Source organism: Nicotiana tabacum, chromosome 20 (genome assembly GCF_000715075.1).
Source record: "Nicotiana tabacum cultivar K326 chromosome 20, ASM71507v2, whole genome shotgun sequence".
NCBI classification, from domain to species: Eukaryota; Viridiplantae; Streptophyta; class Magnoliopsida; order Solanales; family Solanaceae; genus Nicotiana; species Nicotiana tabacum.
The window spans coordinates 125,666,832-125,681,484 of record NC_134099.1 but is presented as its reverse complement, the minus strand read 5'-3'; the positions used below and the strand labels follow the sequence as shown (position 1 = coordinate 125,681,484).

General features: G+C 35.3%; 1 protein-coding gene across 9 annotated transcripts; it reads left to right on the top strand.

Moving 5' to 3' along the window:
• Nucleotides 1-4,304: 4,304 nt before the first annotated feature.
• LOC107797528 (uncharacterized) lies at nt 4,305-13,227 on the top strand. Of its 9 annotated transcripts, none has more exons than XR_001650702.2 (10): nt 4,670-7,504; nt 7,579-7,866; nt 7,962-8,061; nt 8,155-9,270; nt 10,138-10,293; nt 10,512-10,601; nt 10,970-11,355; nt 11,456-11,524; nt 12,087-12,165; nt 13,000-13,227. XR_001650702.2 is itself a non-coding variant. In XM_075241385.1 (9 exons), exons 6-9 carry the CDS (start codon nt 11,230-11,232, stop codon nt 13,095-13,097), a joined length of 372 nt encoding a protein of 123 aa, XP_075097486.1. In that variant the 5' UTR covers nt 4,670-7,504; nt 7,579-7,866; nt 7,962-8,061; nt 8,155-9,270; nt 10,138-10,293; nt 10,970-11,229; the 3' UTR covers nt 13,098-13,227. The 9 variants fall into 8 exon arrangements, 1 of the variants encoding a protein (XP_075097486.1); XR_012704072.1 differs by having other exon boundaries at nt 10,090-10,293; XR_012704068.1 differs by lacking the exon at nt 10,512-10,601.
• Nucleotides 13,228-14,653: the final 1,426 nt, after the last annotated feature.

Genomic DNA, 14,653 nt, shown 5'->3' with positions numbered 1-14,653 from the left:
TAATTTATACACATTCTCATCGATCCATCCTTCTTCTTAACAAACAACACCGGCGCACCCCAAGGAGAAACACTAGGTCTAATGAAACCTTTTTCAAGCAAATCTTGCAACTGATCCTTCAACTCTTTCAACTCAGGCGGGCCATACGATACGGCAAGATAGAAATGGGCTGAGTACCCGGAGCTAAATCAATGCAGAAGTCAATATCCCTATCAGGTGGCATACCCGGTAGGTAACTCACGAACAACAGGCACAGAGTCAATAGAAGGAACCTCGGCACTAGAATCACGAACATAGGCCAAACACCCATTTTCTACCATACGCCAAGCCTTCACATAAGAGATAACACTACGGGTAGAATGATCAGGAGTCCCTCTCCACTCTAAACGAGGTAAACCCGGTAAGGCTAAGATCACAGTCTTGGGATGTTAGTCCAAGATAGCATGGTAAGGTGATAACCAGTCTATCCCTAATATGACATCAAAATCAACCATGTCCAGAAGTAATAAATCTACATGAGTCTCGAGACCCCCAATCACAACTATACACGAACGATGGACTCGATCTACCATAATAGAATCACCCACTGGTGTAGACACATATACAGGAGCACTCAAGGAATCACTAGGCATGACCAAATACTGTGCAAAATAAGATGACACATAGGAGTATATAGATCCTGGATCAAATAAAACTGAAGCATCTCTGCTGCAAACCAGAACAGTACCTGTGATAACTACATCGGAAGCCTCAGCCTCAGGCTTGGCTGGAAGAGCATAACATCGGGGCTGGACCCCACCACCCTGAACTACATCTCTGGGACGGCCTGCTGTTGACTGACCTCCACCTCTAGCTGCCTGACCTCCACCTCTAATACCTCTACCTCCACATCTAGCACCTCTACCCCCACCCCTAGCTGGCGGAGTGGCGGTGGAACACCTGGTGCCTAAACCATAGCACGGGAACCCTGCTGCTGCGATTGAATACCCACCATTCTTGGACAAGCCCTCCGGATATGACCATACTTACCGCACTCAAAGCATCCACCTGAGTGCTGCAGCTGAGAAAACTGAGACTGACCCTGGCGACCTGAATGACCACCCCGAAAACTCTGGAGCGGCGATGCACTGATAGGAGCTGGTGGTGCATTGTAGGGCTGCTGATCAGAATACTGCATATGAGAATCACGGCCACTTACAGCACCGTGAGAAACCTGAAGTGGTGGCTGAAAAGGCCTAGGAGGATGGCCTCTACCATACGAATCCTTTCCTCTAGACGAGGTACCACTGAATCCGCCTGAATAATGAGGCCTCTTGTTAGACCCCTGACCACCTCCCTGCGATAGAACCATCTCCACTCTCCTGCCACATTGGCCGCCTCCTGAAAAGAAATCTCACTCCCTGTCTCCTTATCCATCTGAAGTCGAATCGGCTGAATAAGTCCCTCAATGAACCTCCTCACCCTTTCTCTCTCTCTCTTTCTCGGTGGGAAGTATGATAAGAGCATGACAGGCCAAGTCAATGAATTTGTTTTCATACTGAGTAACGGTCATAAAACCCTACTGGAGACGCTCAAAATGCCTCTGATAGATCTCTCTCTGAGTGATAGGGAGAAACTTCTCCAGAAATAGCTGAGTAAACTGCTCCCAAGTCAAAGCTGGTGATCCGGCCGGTCTAACCAAACAATAATCTTTCCACCAAGTCTTGGCGGATCCAGACAAGCGGAAAGTAGCAAAGTCAACCCCATTGGTCTCCACTATCCCAATGTTCCTGAGAACCTCATGATAGTTGTCTAGATAATCCTGGGGATCCTCAGAAGATGCACCGCTAAAAGTAGTAGTGAAGAGCTTGGTGAACTTGTCCAATCTCCACAAGGCATCGGCAGACACAACTGCTCCATCACCGGTCTGAGCTACCACACCCGGCTGAACTGCTCCAACTGGCTGAGTTGCTGGAGTCTGAAACTGGGGAGTCATCTGCTCCGGAGTATGAGTAGCAGGAGTCTAGGCTCCTCCTCTAGCCCGAGAGACTTCTGGTGCTACAGAAAGCAAGCCTGTCCGGGTGACAATCTCCATAAGGCCCATTAGACAGACCAGAGTATCCTGGAGTGCTGCGGCAGCAATAAACCCCTCTGGGACCTGAGTTGGGCCTACCGGAACTGTTTGGGCTGGAACCTCATCATCAAAGTCAAACTGAGGCTCCATCGTTGGCGCTGCTGCTCTGGGCCACTACAGGAAATTGAGGATACGGCGATATTTATTTAGTGACTTTTGAAATAAATGTCGGAAAACTTCCTTTTTTGACATTTATGACAAAATGTCGTAAAAACTACGACATTTAATATTAATTGTCATAGAAATAATGACATTTGATACTAAATGTTGTAAAAAATGACACTTGATAGGAAATATCATTAAAACAACGATATTTGATACAAAATGTCATCAACATAATGACATTTTTTAATAAATGTCTTAAAAAGTACGACATTTGCTACAAAATATCGTAAAAATTAGACATTTGATACAAAATGTCATAAAAAGAATGACATTTGGTATAAAATGTCATAAAAATAATGACATTTGGTCCAAACTATAGTAAAAATACGACACTTTAACAATGTTGTAAAAACTTTTGATACAAATGACAAAAAAATATGACCTTACTTTAAATGTCATATTATTTGTCGGTAATTACGAACATTAACATCTACAATTGGAAATTTCTCTATATTTTCTAAATTTTTAATCATTCTTTGTCTTAAAAAAAATATCACACCCTTTATATTTAATATTTAATTTGTTAAAATATTATAATTACCGACAATATAGACGATTTCGCTTCTTGTTGCTTAATATTTTAAATGGCTTGTCCAAGACTAGCTCCTGGGCGAGGCATTTGCACAATGTCTTGAGGCGGCTCAAGTGTAGGGCTTAATTTGAGAGGCTTAATTACATGCACCCCAAACATAAGATTATGCATCCTACACGCCTATTGCTCAGCGTTTGCGCTCGCTCAATAAGTACTAGGTAAATCAACTATTCAATTTTCTGATTAATAGTGTTGACCCTCAAAATACATTAACAAATGAATGATCTTAACTCAAATAACGAGTCATAGTATTGTATATTCACTAAGTGAGAACATCGTGAGGGTTAATATTATTTTAACATTTTCTCTGAATATATAGATAGTCAAACTATATATATTCACTCGCTATTAATTTTTATTTCTTAGTTTTTTTTCTACCAAAAGAGACTTTAATGCTTTGTATTTATTTCTGAAGGGGTAATATTTTGAATTATAATATTGATAAAGTTTATTGATTATTAAGGAAGGTAATTAAATGTGTAATTTGAGAATAATTTAATTTGTAACTTCTAGCCTTTTACAGCTTGTTTGGATGGTTGTTATCCATTGTATTGTATCATGTTATTACTTTAAATACGATGTTTGTTTTGATTGTTACTTAAATTTTATTGTATCGTATTGTTAAATTCGTCGATACATAATGACGAAATGTGTCACTTTATGTAACAACCGATTTGGTGTGGTTGCGTTGTTACCTTGTCTTTTTCTCTCAATCTCACCCTTTATTATTATTAAATAATTTTATTTTATCATTTACCCTATCTTTTTATATTGTAATATAATACACCCTGTATCATAATTTTTCTTTATAATATTACAAGTTTATTCTTCATATTGCTGGTGCGTGATATCATGAAACGATGACAAATGACACAATCTATCCAAACATTGTATTTATCAAACGATACAATACAATACGATACATTACGATACGATACATTATGACACGATGCGTAACAACCATCCAAACAAGCTGTTAGGGAAGTAATCAAATATATGTAGTTTGATAACAATTTTAACACTATTGCATTGTTTATACTTGTAAAACATGTTAGATATTTTTTTTTTATCAGTTTCCTTAATCCTATGATTTTCTTAAACTTTTAATGTACTTTCTATATTTTTATGTATATATATATATATATATATATATATATATATATATATATACTTTTTTTGTATTATTTGAACTAAAAAATTTAAAGATTCATAAGGCTTACGCCTCCCCCCGATATTAAGTGAAATGCCCACGCGTCATATGCCTTGCCTTTTAAAAAAAATTGCCGATTTAAAGCTTTTAATTAAAATATTAATGTTTATTCAAACAAAATATTATTATTACTACAACTTTTTAGATGTTAAATTTAAAGATGAAATATTTAAAATAAAACAAAAATATATATGAAATCAAGGAACCAATAGACAATTGAGAAAGCTAAGCCGTAAGCCTTAGAAGCACCAGGACTCATCCCCTCTCTTCTCTCAAAATCAATTTTGGCTCAAAATCTCAAATTGGGTTTGACAAAATTTCTCAAGTCCGCTCCCTCCACCCCAAGACTCAAAAGGAGCTATGTATGGAAAGTATTGGAGATTTAGAAGGAAAAGATTTTGGCGGTAAGAATTTTGCTTCCCTCCTCCCAATTCTAAAAAATATAGTTTTCCTTCCTTAGTTAGAATTCTACAAAAAGACCTAATTTTTTGCATTCTACTGTGCTATAATAGATACTTGGAGACGAAAATCGCTAAGGCTTTTTCTGCTGAGATCCACAAAGCTTGTTTGCTATAAATTCAAGGTACCCAATTTAGTTAACATATATTTTTCCTTATTCTTAGTTGTTCGGATTTGGGTTAACAGATTTCTTTCTTTTTCTTAATTGTTCGGATTTGGGTTAAGAATTTTCTCTTTTAGGTATTGATTGGTAGATTGATTTTGATTTTTTGGTGGTCAAACAGTGTATTTCTGGACGTTTGTTATTTATTACATTGATAAAGTTGGATATAAGATTTTCACTATTTAATGGTAGATTATTGAGTTCAGTTAAATTATTGGTTTCTTGGTGATTAAAGGGTTGATTATTGTATAGTAACATATTGGTTATTCTTTTTGTTGTCCGCTTTGGTTGAAAAAATTGGATCTTGTATTTCTTTTGGTGTGTGTGAGAGAGAGAAGGTTTGGTGTTAATCTTTGTGAGGAGTACCTCGTTTTGTTGTTTTTAATAAATATATTTATATTAATTTTTATCAAGTAAAAGTTTTTGTTGTCTATACATATAGTCTGTGCTATAATCTTTCTAGTTTCTATCAATAAGTACTCTTTTTTAGTTGATTTTTTTGCTATATGTATAGGTTATTCTTAATGGATAAGAGTTGGATAAACATATTGAATAGGAATGATCCTCTATATGAGAATGGAGCCAAAAAGTTTCTTCATTTTGCTTCATAGGATAGGCCTAATGCATCTGAAATCTTGTGTCCATGTCGGAAGTGTCGTAATATGAAATTTATCTTGAAAGAGTTGATTGTTGAACATATTGTGGTTGATGGATTTCTACCTAGTTATGTTAATTGGATTTTTCAAGGTGAGGCATCATCTTCATCAATGTCTGTTGATAGATTATATAGAGGTGATGACATACAAGACTTGGTACATGATGCTTTTAGATTCCTCCTACTAGTGACTTTATTAATATGGACACTCATGGTGATAGTTTTGGTGGGTCAAATGAACATAATGTGGGATTTGATAAGAAAACTGAAAAAAAATTTAACTTAATGAAAGAAGCTGAGCGTGAATTATATCCTGGAAGCAAATATTCACTTCTTTCTTTTCTTGTTCGTCTATTACATTTAAAGTGTCTCAATGGGTGGAGTAATAATTCATTTTCCATGTTGTTAGAGTTGTTAAAAGATGTGTTTCCTGAAGGTGAAATATTACCTAAGTCCTTTAATGATGCAAAAAAAATTATTAAAGATTTAGGACTCGAATACAAAAAATACATGCGTGTCCAAATGATTGTATGATTTATTCGAGTGACACAAAAGATCGAACTGATTGTAAGTTTTGCAAAGCTCCAAGATACAAATAATTTGTTGGTGAATCTGGTAGTTTGGAAACCTCAAAAATTCCAGCAAAGGTGTTTAGATACTTCCCATTGATATCGAGGCTTCAAAGATTATTCATGTCATCTAAAACATCTACCGATATGAGATGGCATGCGGAAGGTCGCACTAAAGATGGGGTAATGCGGCATCCTGCTGATAGTATTGCCTGGAGAAAATTTGATGAATCGCATCAAGATTTTTCTCAAGATCCTCGAAATGTTAGACTTGGGTTGGCTTCAGATGGATTTAATCCATTCAAGTCTATGTATATCTCACATAGCACATGGCCAGTTGTCTTGGTTCCATATAACTTGTCACCTTGGTTGTGCATGAAGCAACCATACATGATATTATCAATGATTATTGATGGCCCTCATGCACCAGGAAATGATATTGATATATATCTATGACCGTTAATTGATGAGTTAAAAGAATTGTGGTTGGTGTTGAAACTTATGATGCGTCAAAGAATCATATGTTTCAAATGTGTGCTTCATTGCTTTGGACAGTCAGTGATTTTCCAGCACTAGGTAACTTATCAGGATATGGTGTGAAAACAAGATATGCTTGTCCATGTTGTCTGACCAAGACTAAATTTTTGAGATTGAAATATGGGCGAAAATATTGCTTCATGTCGCACAGGCGTTGGTTACCCCATGGGCACAAGTTTCGAAAAGATAAAGTTTCGTTTGATGGTTTTAAGGAGTTAGAGGCAGCACCTAAATGTTTGTCAGGTATTGAAGTTTTTAAGCAATTGAAAGGTATTAAAAATAAATTCGGAAAACATCTATCGGCCAAATCCAATAAAAGAAAATGGAAGAATTCTGATCATGTTGACGATGCCATGTTGCAATATTTATGGAAGAAAAAGAGCATATTTTTTGAGTTAGACTACTGGAAAGACAACATGATTCGTCATAATCTTGACACAATGTATATTGAAAAGAATGTATTTGACAATATATTCTGGACATTACTAAATGTTGAGGGGAAAGGAAAAGATAATCCGAATTCTCGTTTGGATTTACAAGAGATTGGGATTCGAAAGGCTTTGCACCCTAAAAAAAGAGCTAATGGCAAATACTATCTACCTCCTGCATGTTTCACTTTGAGCAATGTACAAAAAGATATGCTCTTACAAGTTTTAAGAGATGTGAAAGTACCAGATGGATATGCTTCAAATATATCATATTGTGTTGATCTTAGGCAACGCATTGTGCATGGATTGAAGAGTCGTGACTGCCATATTTTAATGCAATAACTCCTTCCTATTGCTTTGCGAGGTCTCCTTCCAATGAATGTCCTTAAGCCAATGATTGAATTAAATAATTTTTTAGGGGCATTTGTTCAACAGTTATGAACATAGGTGAATTAGAAAAGCTCCAAGATCGAGTTGCAATAACTCTTTGTCATTTGGAGAGAATATTTCCTCCATCTTTTTTCGATATCATGGAACATCTAGTCATCCATTTAGCTGAAGAAGCAAAGATTGGTGGACCTCCACAATATCGTTCAATGTGGGCATTTGAAAGGTATCATTTCGTTATTCTTATTTATTGTACTTATGAAGTATTATATTGAACTATAATATTATTTATTATTTTAGGTACTTGCTTACTCTTAAAAATTATGTGATGAGTAGAAGGCATCCAGAAGGTTCAATTGCAGAGGGATATTGGATAGAAGAGTGCATGACATTCTGCTCAAGATATCTACATGATGTGGAGACAAAGTTAAATCGACCTTTGAGAAATTATGGTTTGTATAATGAGATTCCAAATCAAGAGGGTCGTTAGTCAACTAAAATTGACGGGTTTATGCTTGATGACATTACCCATGCCCAAGCATACAGATATGTTTTATTTAATTCTGCTACCATAACGCCATACCGCGAGTAAGTATTCAATAATATTTTGCTTTATAATTAATTATTAAGTAATAGTATTTATAATTTCTTTTATTAAGTTTTTATATGTTTTACTTTTGTAGTGAGCATATAAAAGAAATCAAGAAGCAAAATCCTCGTCTATCGAGACATGATGTGGATCAAATTCACAATGAAAAATTTCACATATGGTTTAGAAAACATGTAACTGTGAACCAGCTTAAATGCTTTTATATATACACACACACACACACTATATATAGTATCAATTTTTAATTAGTTCTTGCTTATTTATAGGTTGAGAAGATACACATGGAAGGTGAGCAAATACCAGAAGAAATTCAAAATCTAGCTATTGGCCCATCAAAGCAAGCAAAAAGGATGAATGGATATATAAGTAATGGAGTTAGATACTTAACAAAGTCTCGTGATGCAAAGCTAAAAACACAAAATAGTGGAGTTATGGTAAAGGCTACCACTCAGAGCTATGCAAGCGCAAGAGACAGAAATCCTATATTAGCAGAAGTCACCTTTTATGGAATTCTCACGGATATAATTGAGTTGTATTATATCGCAAACCTCAAGTTTATACTATTTAGATGCGAATGGGTGGACAACAAAAAGGGTCTTATTGTGGAAGATGATTATGGATTTACTCTTGTTAATTTTTCTCAGCTACTCTACAAAAGGCAGCATCCGTCAAATGAACCTTTCATCTTTGCTTCTCAAGCTCAACAAGTGTTTTATGTCCATCATCCAATAGCAAAAGAATGGCAGATTGTAGTGGAAATTAAACCAAGAGGTTGTTATAATTTAGGTGAAAACAAACCAGTAAATGAGCAAATGGAAGAGCACATGGAATTGTGGCCCGAACAACAGCTAGATGATATTATATTTGAAAATGAAGAGGCTATTAAATGGGTTAGAGAAGGTGTGTCGGAAATAGAAATTGACCCACTTACTTTGGAAAGTATTGAAACATATGATGAAGAAGACGACATATCTTAGTTACTTTTATTATTTTTGTCACTATTTTAGTAAAGATTGTTATTAAACATAGATCATCGAGTTTGAGATTTCTTATTATGCTTTTTAGTTGTTTAAATCTCATGTGTGTATGTGTCTTTTTGTTTGGCCTGCTAGTTTGATATTATTTTATACGTCTGGATAGTGGAAAATATTTTTCAATTTTGCAGGAACTGTAGTTTTTGAGCAATTTTATTGTGATGGCAAGAAAAAGACATAAAAATTCCAGTCAAGAAATGCTTCTGCCTGATTTTTCGGAGCAACAAGAAGAAGAAATGGGCGGTGCGGTGATGCCTCAACCACCTCAAAACTGGCCACAACATGAAGGACAAGCTATCCGATCTGGTAAATCAAGAAATGATTCACATGAAACAGAAAATTTCTTAGGTATGTATTCTGTACAACTGAGTGTATAATACGCTTGGTCTGTGTGTTGCCCTCCACTATTTCTGGTTGTTAATAATTGAAGTGTTGTACTTTACACTATGGATATACTACAATGTAATCTGTCCAGGATTAATTAAATTATATTTAAGAGTGTCATATACAATTACTTATTTTTAACCAAAAAAGGAAAAAAGAAATAAGAAAGAGATGTTAATGGATCTAGCTGAGGCCCTAATAGTCTAGCAGATACGTTATCCAAGAAAGAATTCATATCACTATACCTACCTGTATTGTTGTAGTTTCTTTTCCCAAAAACATATATGCTTCATTTTCAACAGTTTTTCCTCTATCACTATATTATTCTAATCCCTTGGTATTAATGGTGTGTTTATATGTGAATATTTAAAAGAAGAAAAAGGAAAATTAATTGAGTTTTACTAGTTATGGATGACTCTCTTTTTTATATTTGGTCATTGTAGACTCTAGTGCTAATGAAGAGCAATCTAAGCGACCTAGAGGTCCTACTATGATGCACTCAGGATGGGGAAAAGATGGTGGCATTTTACATGTTGAGTTGAATAATCTTAGTCAAGCTATTGGACCTGATGCAGCTAGATTGAGTTCAAAACTTGTAGTTATAGAACGAAATGGCATTTTCGCTCCTTTAAATCATAAAGATTGGAGGCTTGTGCCTAAACTGTACAAGAATAGGATATGGGCTCATATTAAGGTGCTTAAAAAATTAAAGAAAAAGGTTATATACTAAGATGCTTATTGATTTTATGCTTGTATACATGTGTTATATGTTGATGTTTGCAGGAAAATACTGATGCAACTGAGGATATGATACATATGTTGATGATATAGGTTGGATCTAAATGGAAAGAATGGAAGCATGAAGCAAAAATGATTGGTTATGAGCCATACAACAACAATATCGAGCGCTTAGCTAAACATCCAAACATGATAGAAGAAGACCAATGTCGTGCATTAGTTCATTATTGGAGCTCTAACGAAGCAATGGTATTCTCCGAGCATCAAACATCTTCTTCTCTTGCCCTTAGCACATGCTATTAGCGCATTCCTTATGCGGATCACACTTTTTCCTTTAAATATTTTTATGCTTTTCCTCTGTAATTCTTGTTATCTTTTCTCTTTTTTCTTTTAAAAGTTTTATTCTTTTGTCTAAGGTTTGGCCATGAATTAGCTCTAATATATAAAATTACGTGTAACGTTTTTAGGAAAAGAGCGAAAGGAACAAAGAAAGTCGAAGGAAGTTGAGTATGCCACACACATCAGGAAGAAAAAGTCATTCTCAAATTGTAGATGATGTATACCATATTTACTATAAGCTTTTCTCCAATTTATATATCAATACTAATTTTCTTGAATATATTGGCAACAAATTTTTTACTATTTAAACATATGACAAAGAAGAATGGTGTAAAATCAAGTCGTATCGATGTATTCAAAGAAACACATACGAGAAAGAATAAACAACTAGTAAATGAGATAGCTGATGAAACTATGGTAAATTCCCATTCTTTATGAATATGAATTACTTTCTTTCCAATATAAAATTTTATTAACTTTGTATTGCTTTACCATTTCCTTCCAAAAGAAAGAAATGGATGAACTTGCTAAGGTGTATCCCGAGTTAAATGTCCTTAGAAGTGCTCCCAATGATGTGTATGCACAGGTTATGGGACCAGACACTTATGGAAATGTTCGAACTTTAGGAAAAGGAGCAGCTCCAAGTATTGTTTATGGCCCTGCATATAAGCGATCCCAGGCTGAGCAAAGAGATTTTGATAGAAGGGTTGAGATAGAAGTTGAAAAAGCTACCTCCGCTATGAGAATTGCAATGGAAGAAAAATTGTCTGAAGCAAAAGAAGAAATAGAAGCGACGGAGAAAAAGTTATTTGAAGCAAAAGAATAAATAAAAGCGTTGGGGGAAAAATGTTAGAAGCATCAAAGGATATGGATGCAAAAATAAACGATAAAGTAAAGCTTGGTATACATGCATATCTAGAATCATTGGGTATTACTATTGGCTCAATTAAGAAATTATCTGGTGATGAACAGGTAAAAAATATTGTGCCTTTTAGCAAATATTTATTGTATTTAAGATAATCTTGTAATTTAGTATTCTTTTAATTGTAGCAACCTTTCTCTTTTGTTATAGGTTTCTGCTAACTCAATGGACGATCACCAACAATCACTATCACCTGTTTCACTTGTTCACACAAAGATGGTGAGTTCGTAAACTCATTTTAACTAAATCTTTTTCATGTCTACCACGTTGTATGCGTAGCCATATCTGGGTTAGTGAGCTCTTGTGGAATTGTTCCCCTAGTTTTGTAACAAAGGCCATAAAGCATGGTAGCATTCTGCACATGTTTGCTTTTCCCTGTTCAATATATGATTAAAGATTGAATTTATTGGCACAACTTATTCTGCTCATTAATAATTGATTGCATCCTCCTTATAAAGGTATACTATATATAAGTTACCATAAATTAATGGAGTGAAGCCTATTTATCAGAAGAGGGTAGACGCTTTCATTGTTGTATTCTGTATTTGATCATGTCACACTCTGCAGTGTGTATAATATTTGGGCACATTCTTTCTTCCTCCAGATAATATTCACTGCTGCTAATTAGTATGAATATGCTATAGAAAGTTTTGGTCTTTGTTCCATAAAAGTGTTCTGTTTTATATGACTTTGTTCTATTTTTTTATATCTTGTATTCACAATTTTTTAAGTTATAAATTTTGTAAACTACCAGAGTAACCAATCTAATATTTCTTTTCAGGTTAACATAATCAAGAAGACTGGAGTTAGTGAAGTTGACACAAAGAAAAAGAAGCGGATAAGTTTGAAAAAATTACAAGGTTCTTGTTCCTTCTTTTCAAAGGGAGAAACCCTTCATGTTATAGTTTGCAAAACTTATATAACATTCATTATTTTTCATCTCAGTATACAATTTACGGAAACTAATATTTTATAATTCAACCCTCCCCTCTCCCACCCTGTTTTTGCCTCAGTCTCGAAGAAAAATAAAAACTAAAAGAGTAGGGAATGGTTTTCTTAAGTGCAAGATGAATTGAGAATAGCTGAACATTTTCTTTTCCTTGGTAAAGGGTGAAATTGTGTATTGTATTGAACACCATTTTTCTAGTACAAAATCGATGCTGAACTCTGATATGAAAGTGCATTATTGACTATTGATATAGCATTTGTTGCAAAAAATTCATTATTATCTTAGAGGTAAATAGATTCTCCAAAATGAGCTATCTCATTTAGATTTTGTTTTAACCTTTCTTGGGCAGGTAGCTTTATGTGTGCTTACTTGTATTTAGCTTTTTAGGCCTGATCGTGTTTATATTTATTTAAATTTAGCAGAACCTCCATCGGGTGGAGTTATATTTTCTCCCTTCTCCTCACATCCCCCCACAACCAAAAAAATATCATCAACTGCATTATGATATTGCAATATTTCAGTTGTTGTTCGGTTTGGGCGGTTGCGTTCACTTTCTTGGATTATTGCTTATGTTGTCTGTTTCTTTCTCTCTTCAGTTGCTAGTATTACATTCATTATCAATTTGTTTCTCTTTTAGAACATATTAATGTAATTATTTTTGGTATTCCAATTGTTTTAGAGGAGGAAAGAATTCACTTTATTATAAAGGTATAATTCTTTTTTTTTCTTGTGACTTCTTGTGCAGCATTCTTGAAGAAAGTGATGTCAATTACTGGCAGTAAAAAGCTTGACTTGTGGAGAGTTGATTTTATAATATTTACTCTAGAAGTTGAGGAAAATTAATTCGAATTAGGAGCGATCTTAAAGTACTTACACATTGAAATTACTATCCTTTATGATTTAGTTAGTGGTTTTACGTGAGAACAAATCATTTGATTTGACATTATCTATCTTGTACTAAGTACGTTTTATATTGTTATTTTGTTATTTGGTTACTGTGCTAAAAATATTTGCTTCACATTTATTTCATGTTTGTTATAAAAGTTGACATTTGTGAATGTAAATGTCACGACCCAAACCGGTCCGGTCGTGATGGCACCTCTCGTGAAGACAAGGCCAGCCGACATAACACTCATCTTAATCCTTTAAGCATTAAGAGTCATTTTTAAGTCTTTAAATTAAATAATATTTCATAATAAAATCCTGAAATAACAGTGCAAAATAAAATACCCGCCCGACATCGGGTGTCACTAGTCATGAGCAACTATCAAGGTTTGAATACAACAAAAGTCTAAAAATGTACTAAATACAGTAACAACAACAAGGAGAAGGAAGCGGTGCTACGAACGTCATGCAGCCACCTTGCTAACTCTGTTGACTCCGCGGCTGAGCTATCAACACCCGCTACCGGGTTCCGATATACCTGAATCTGCACACGAGGTGCAAGGAGTAATGTGAGTACTCCAACCCAGTAAGTAATAAGAGTAAATAAAGGCTGAGCAATAGGAAATAATGAATCCACATTCACGTTAGGCTCAATAAACACAACAGGCCTTCAAATCATAATATGAGTCAATCTTCCCTTTTAAAATCCAGCTTTTAGTAAAAATCATTTTGAAATACTTTCCAGCAGTTTCGGTAGGGGTTCAGTACCATTTAAGATAATAATGGAGATTACAGCCATAATCGGCCCCTCGGGCAAAACATAGTTTGTAAAACAGCCCCTCGGGCAAAACAGTAATCATAAACACTTCATAACTTAAAAATCTCAGTAGAAATAACCAATGCCAAATCAGTGATTAATTTCTGAACATCTCATAAACCCCAGTTTAAATAAAAGTTGTTTTAAAACATTTGTTCAACTTTTCGACAGAGGCTCAATATAAAGATGAGTGAAAACAGTCGATAAATCAACATATTCGATAGAAATTCACTTTAAAGAGGAGTGAAATCAATAAGTCCATAAACAGGCCTCTCAGGCAAAAACATCACTCATATGCATGTATATATCTATCGCCCCTCGGGCTAGCCTCTCAGTCACTCGTGACTCAACTCTTACCAATTAGTACTGGCACTCACCATTCACGCTCAATTGGTACCATATAGTAACCGTTGCGGCGTGTAGCTCGATCCGTATATCTCTCACAATAACTGAAATCAAAGTAACCGCTGCGGTGTGCAGCCCGATCCATACATCGCTGTGGCGCACAGCCCGATCCATATAAATAGTCGACTGCGCTCACTGGGGGTGTGCAGACTCCGGAGTGGCTCCTACAGCCCAAGCGCTATATTGTTGCGGTGCGCAGCCCGATCCATATAAGTATCTCTGCGGCGTGCAGCCCGATCCATATACATATATATATACATTGTTGCGGCGTGCAGCCTGATCCATAGATATA

What these genes read in the sequence shown, in the direction of transcription:
- LOC107797528 (XM_075241385.1), top strand. Translation starts at nt 11,230, where the DNA reads ATGTTAGAAGCATCAAAGGATATGGATGCAAAAATAAACGATAAAGTA. An exon ending in AATTATCTGGTGATGAACAG is followed by an intron (nt 11,356 to 11,455) that starts GTAAAAAATATT and finishes CTTTTGTTATAG; the next exon opens with GTTTCTGCTAACTCAATGGA. An exon ending in AAGTTTGAAAAAATTACAAG is followed by an intron (nt 12,166 to 12,999) that starts GTTCTTGTTCCT and finishes CTTCTTGTGCAG; the next exon opens with CATTCTTGAAGAAAGTGATG.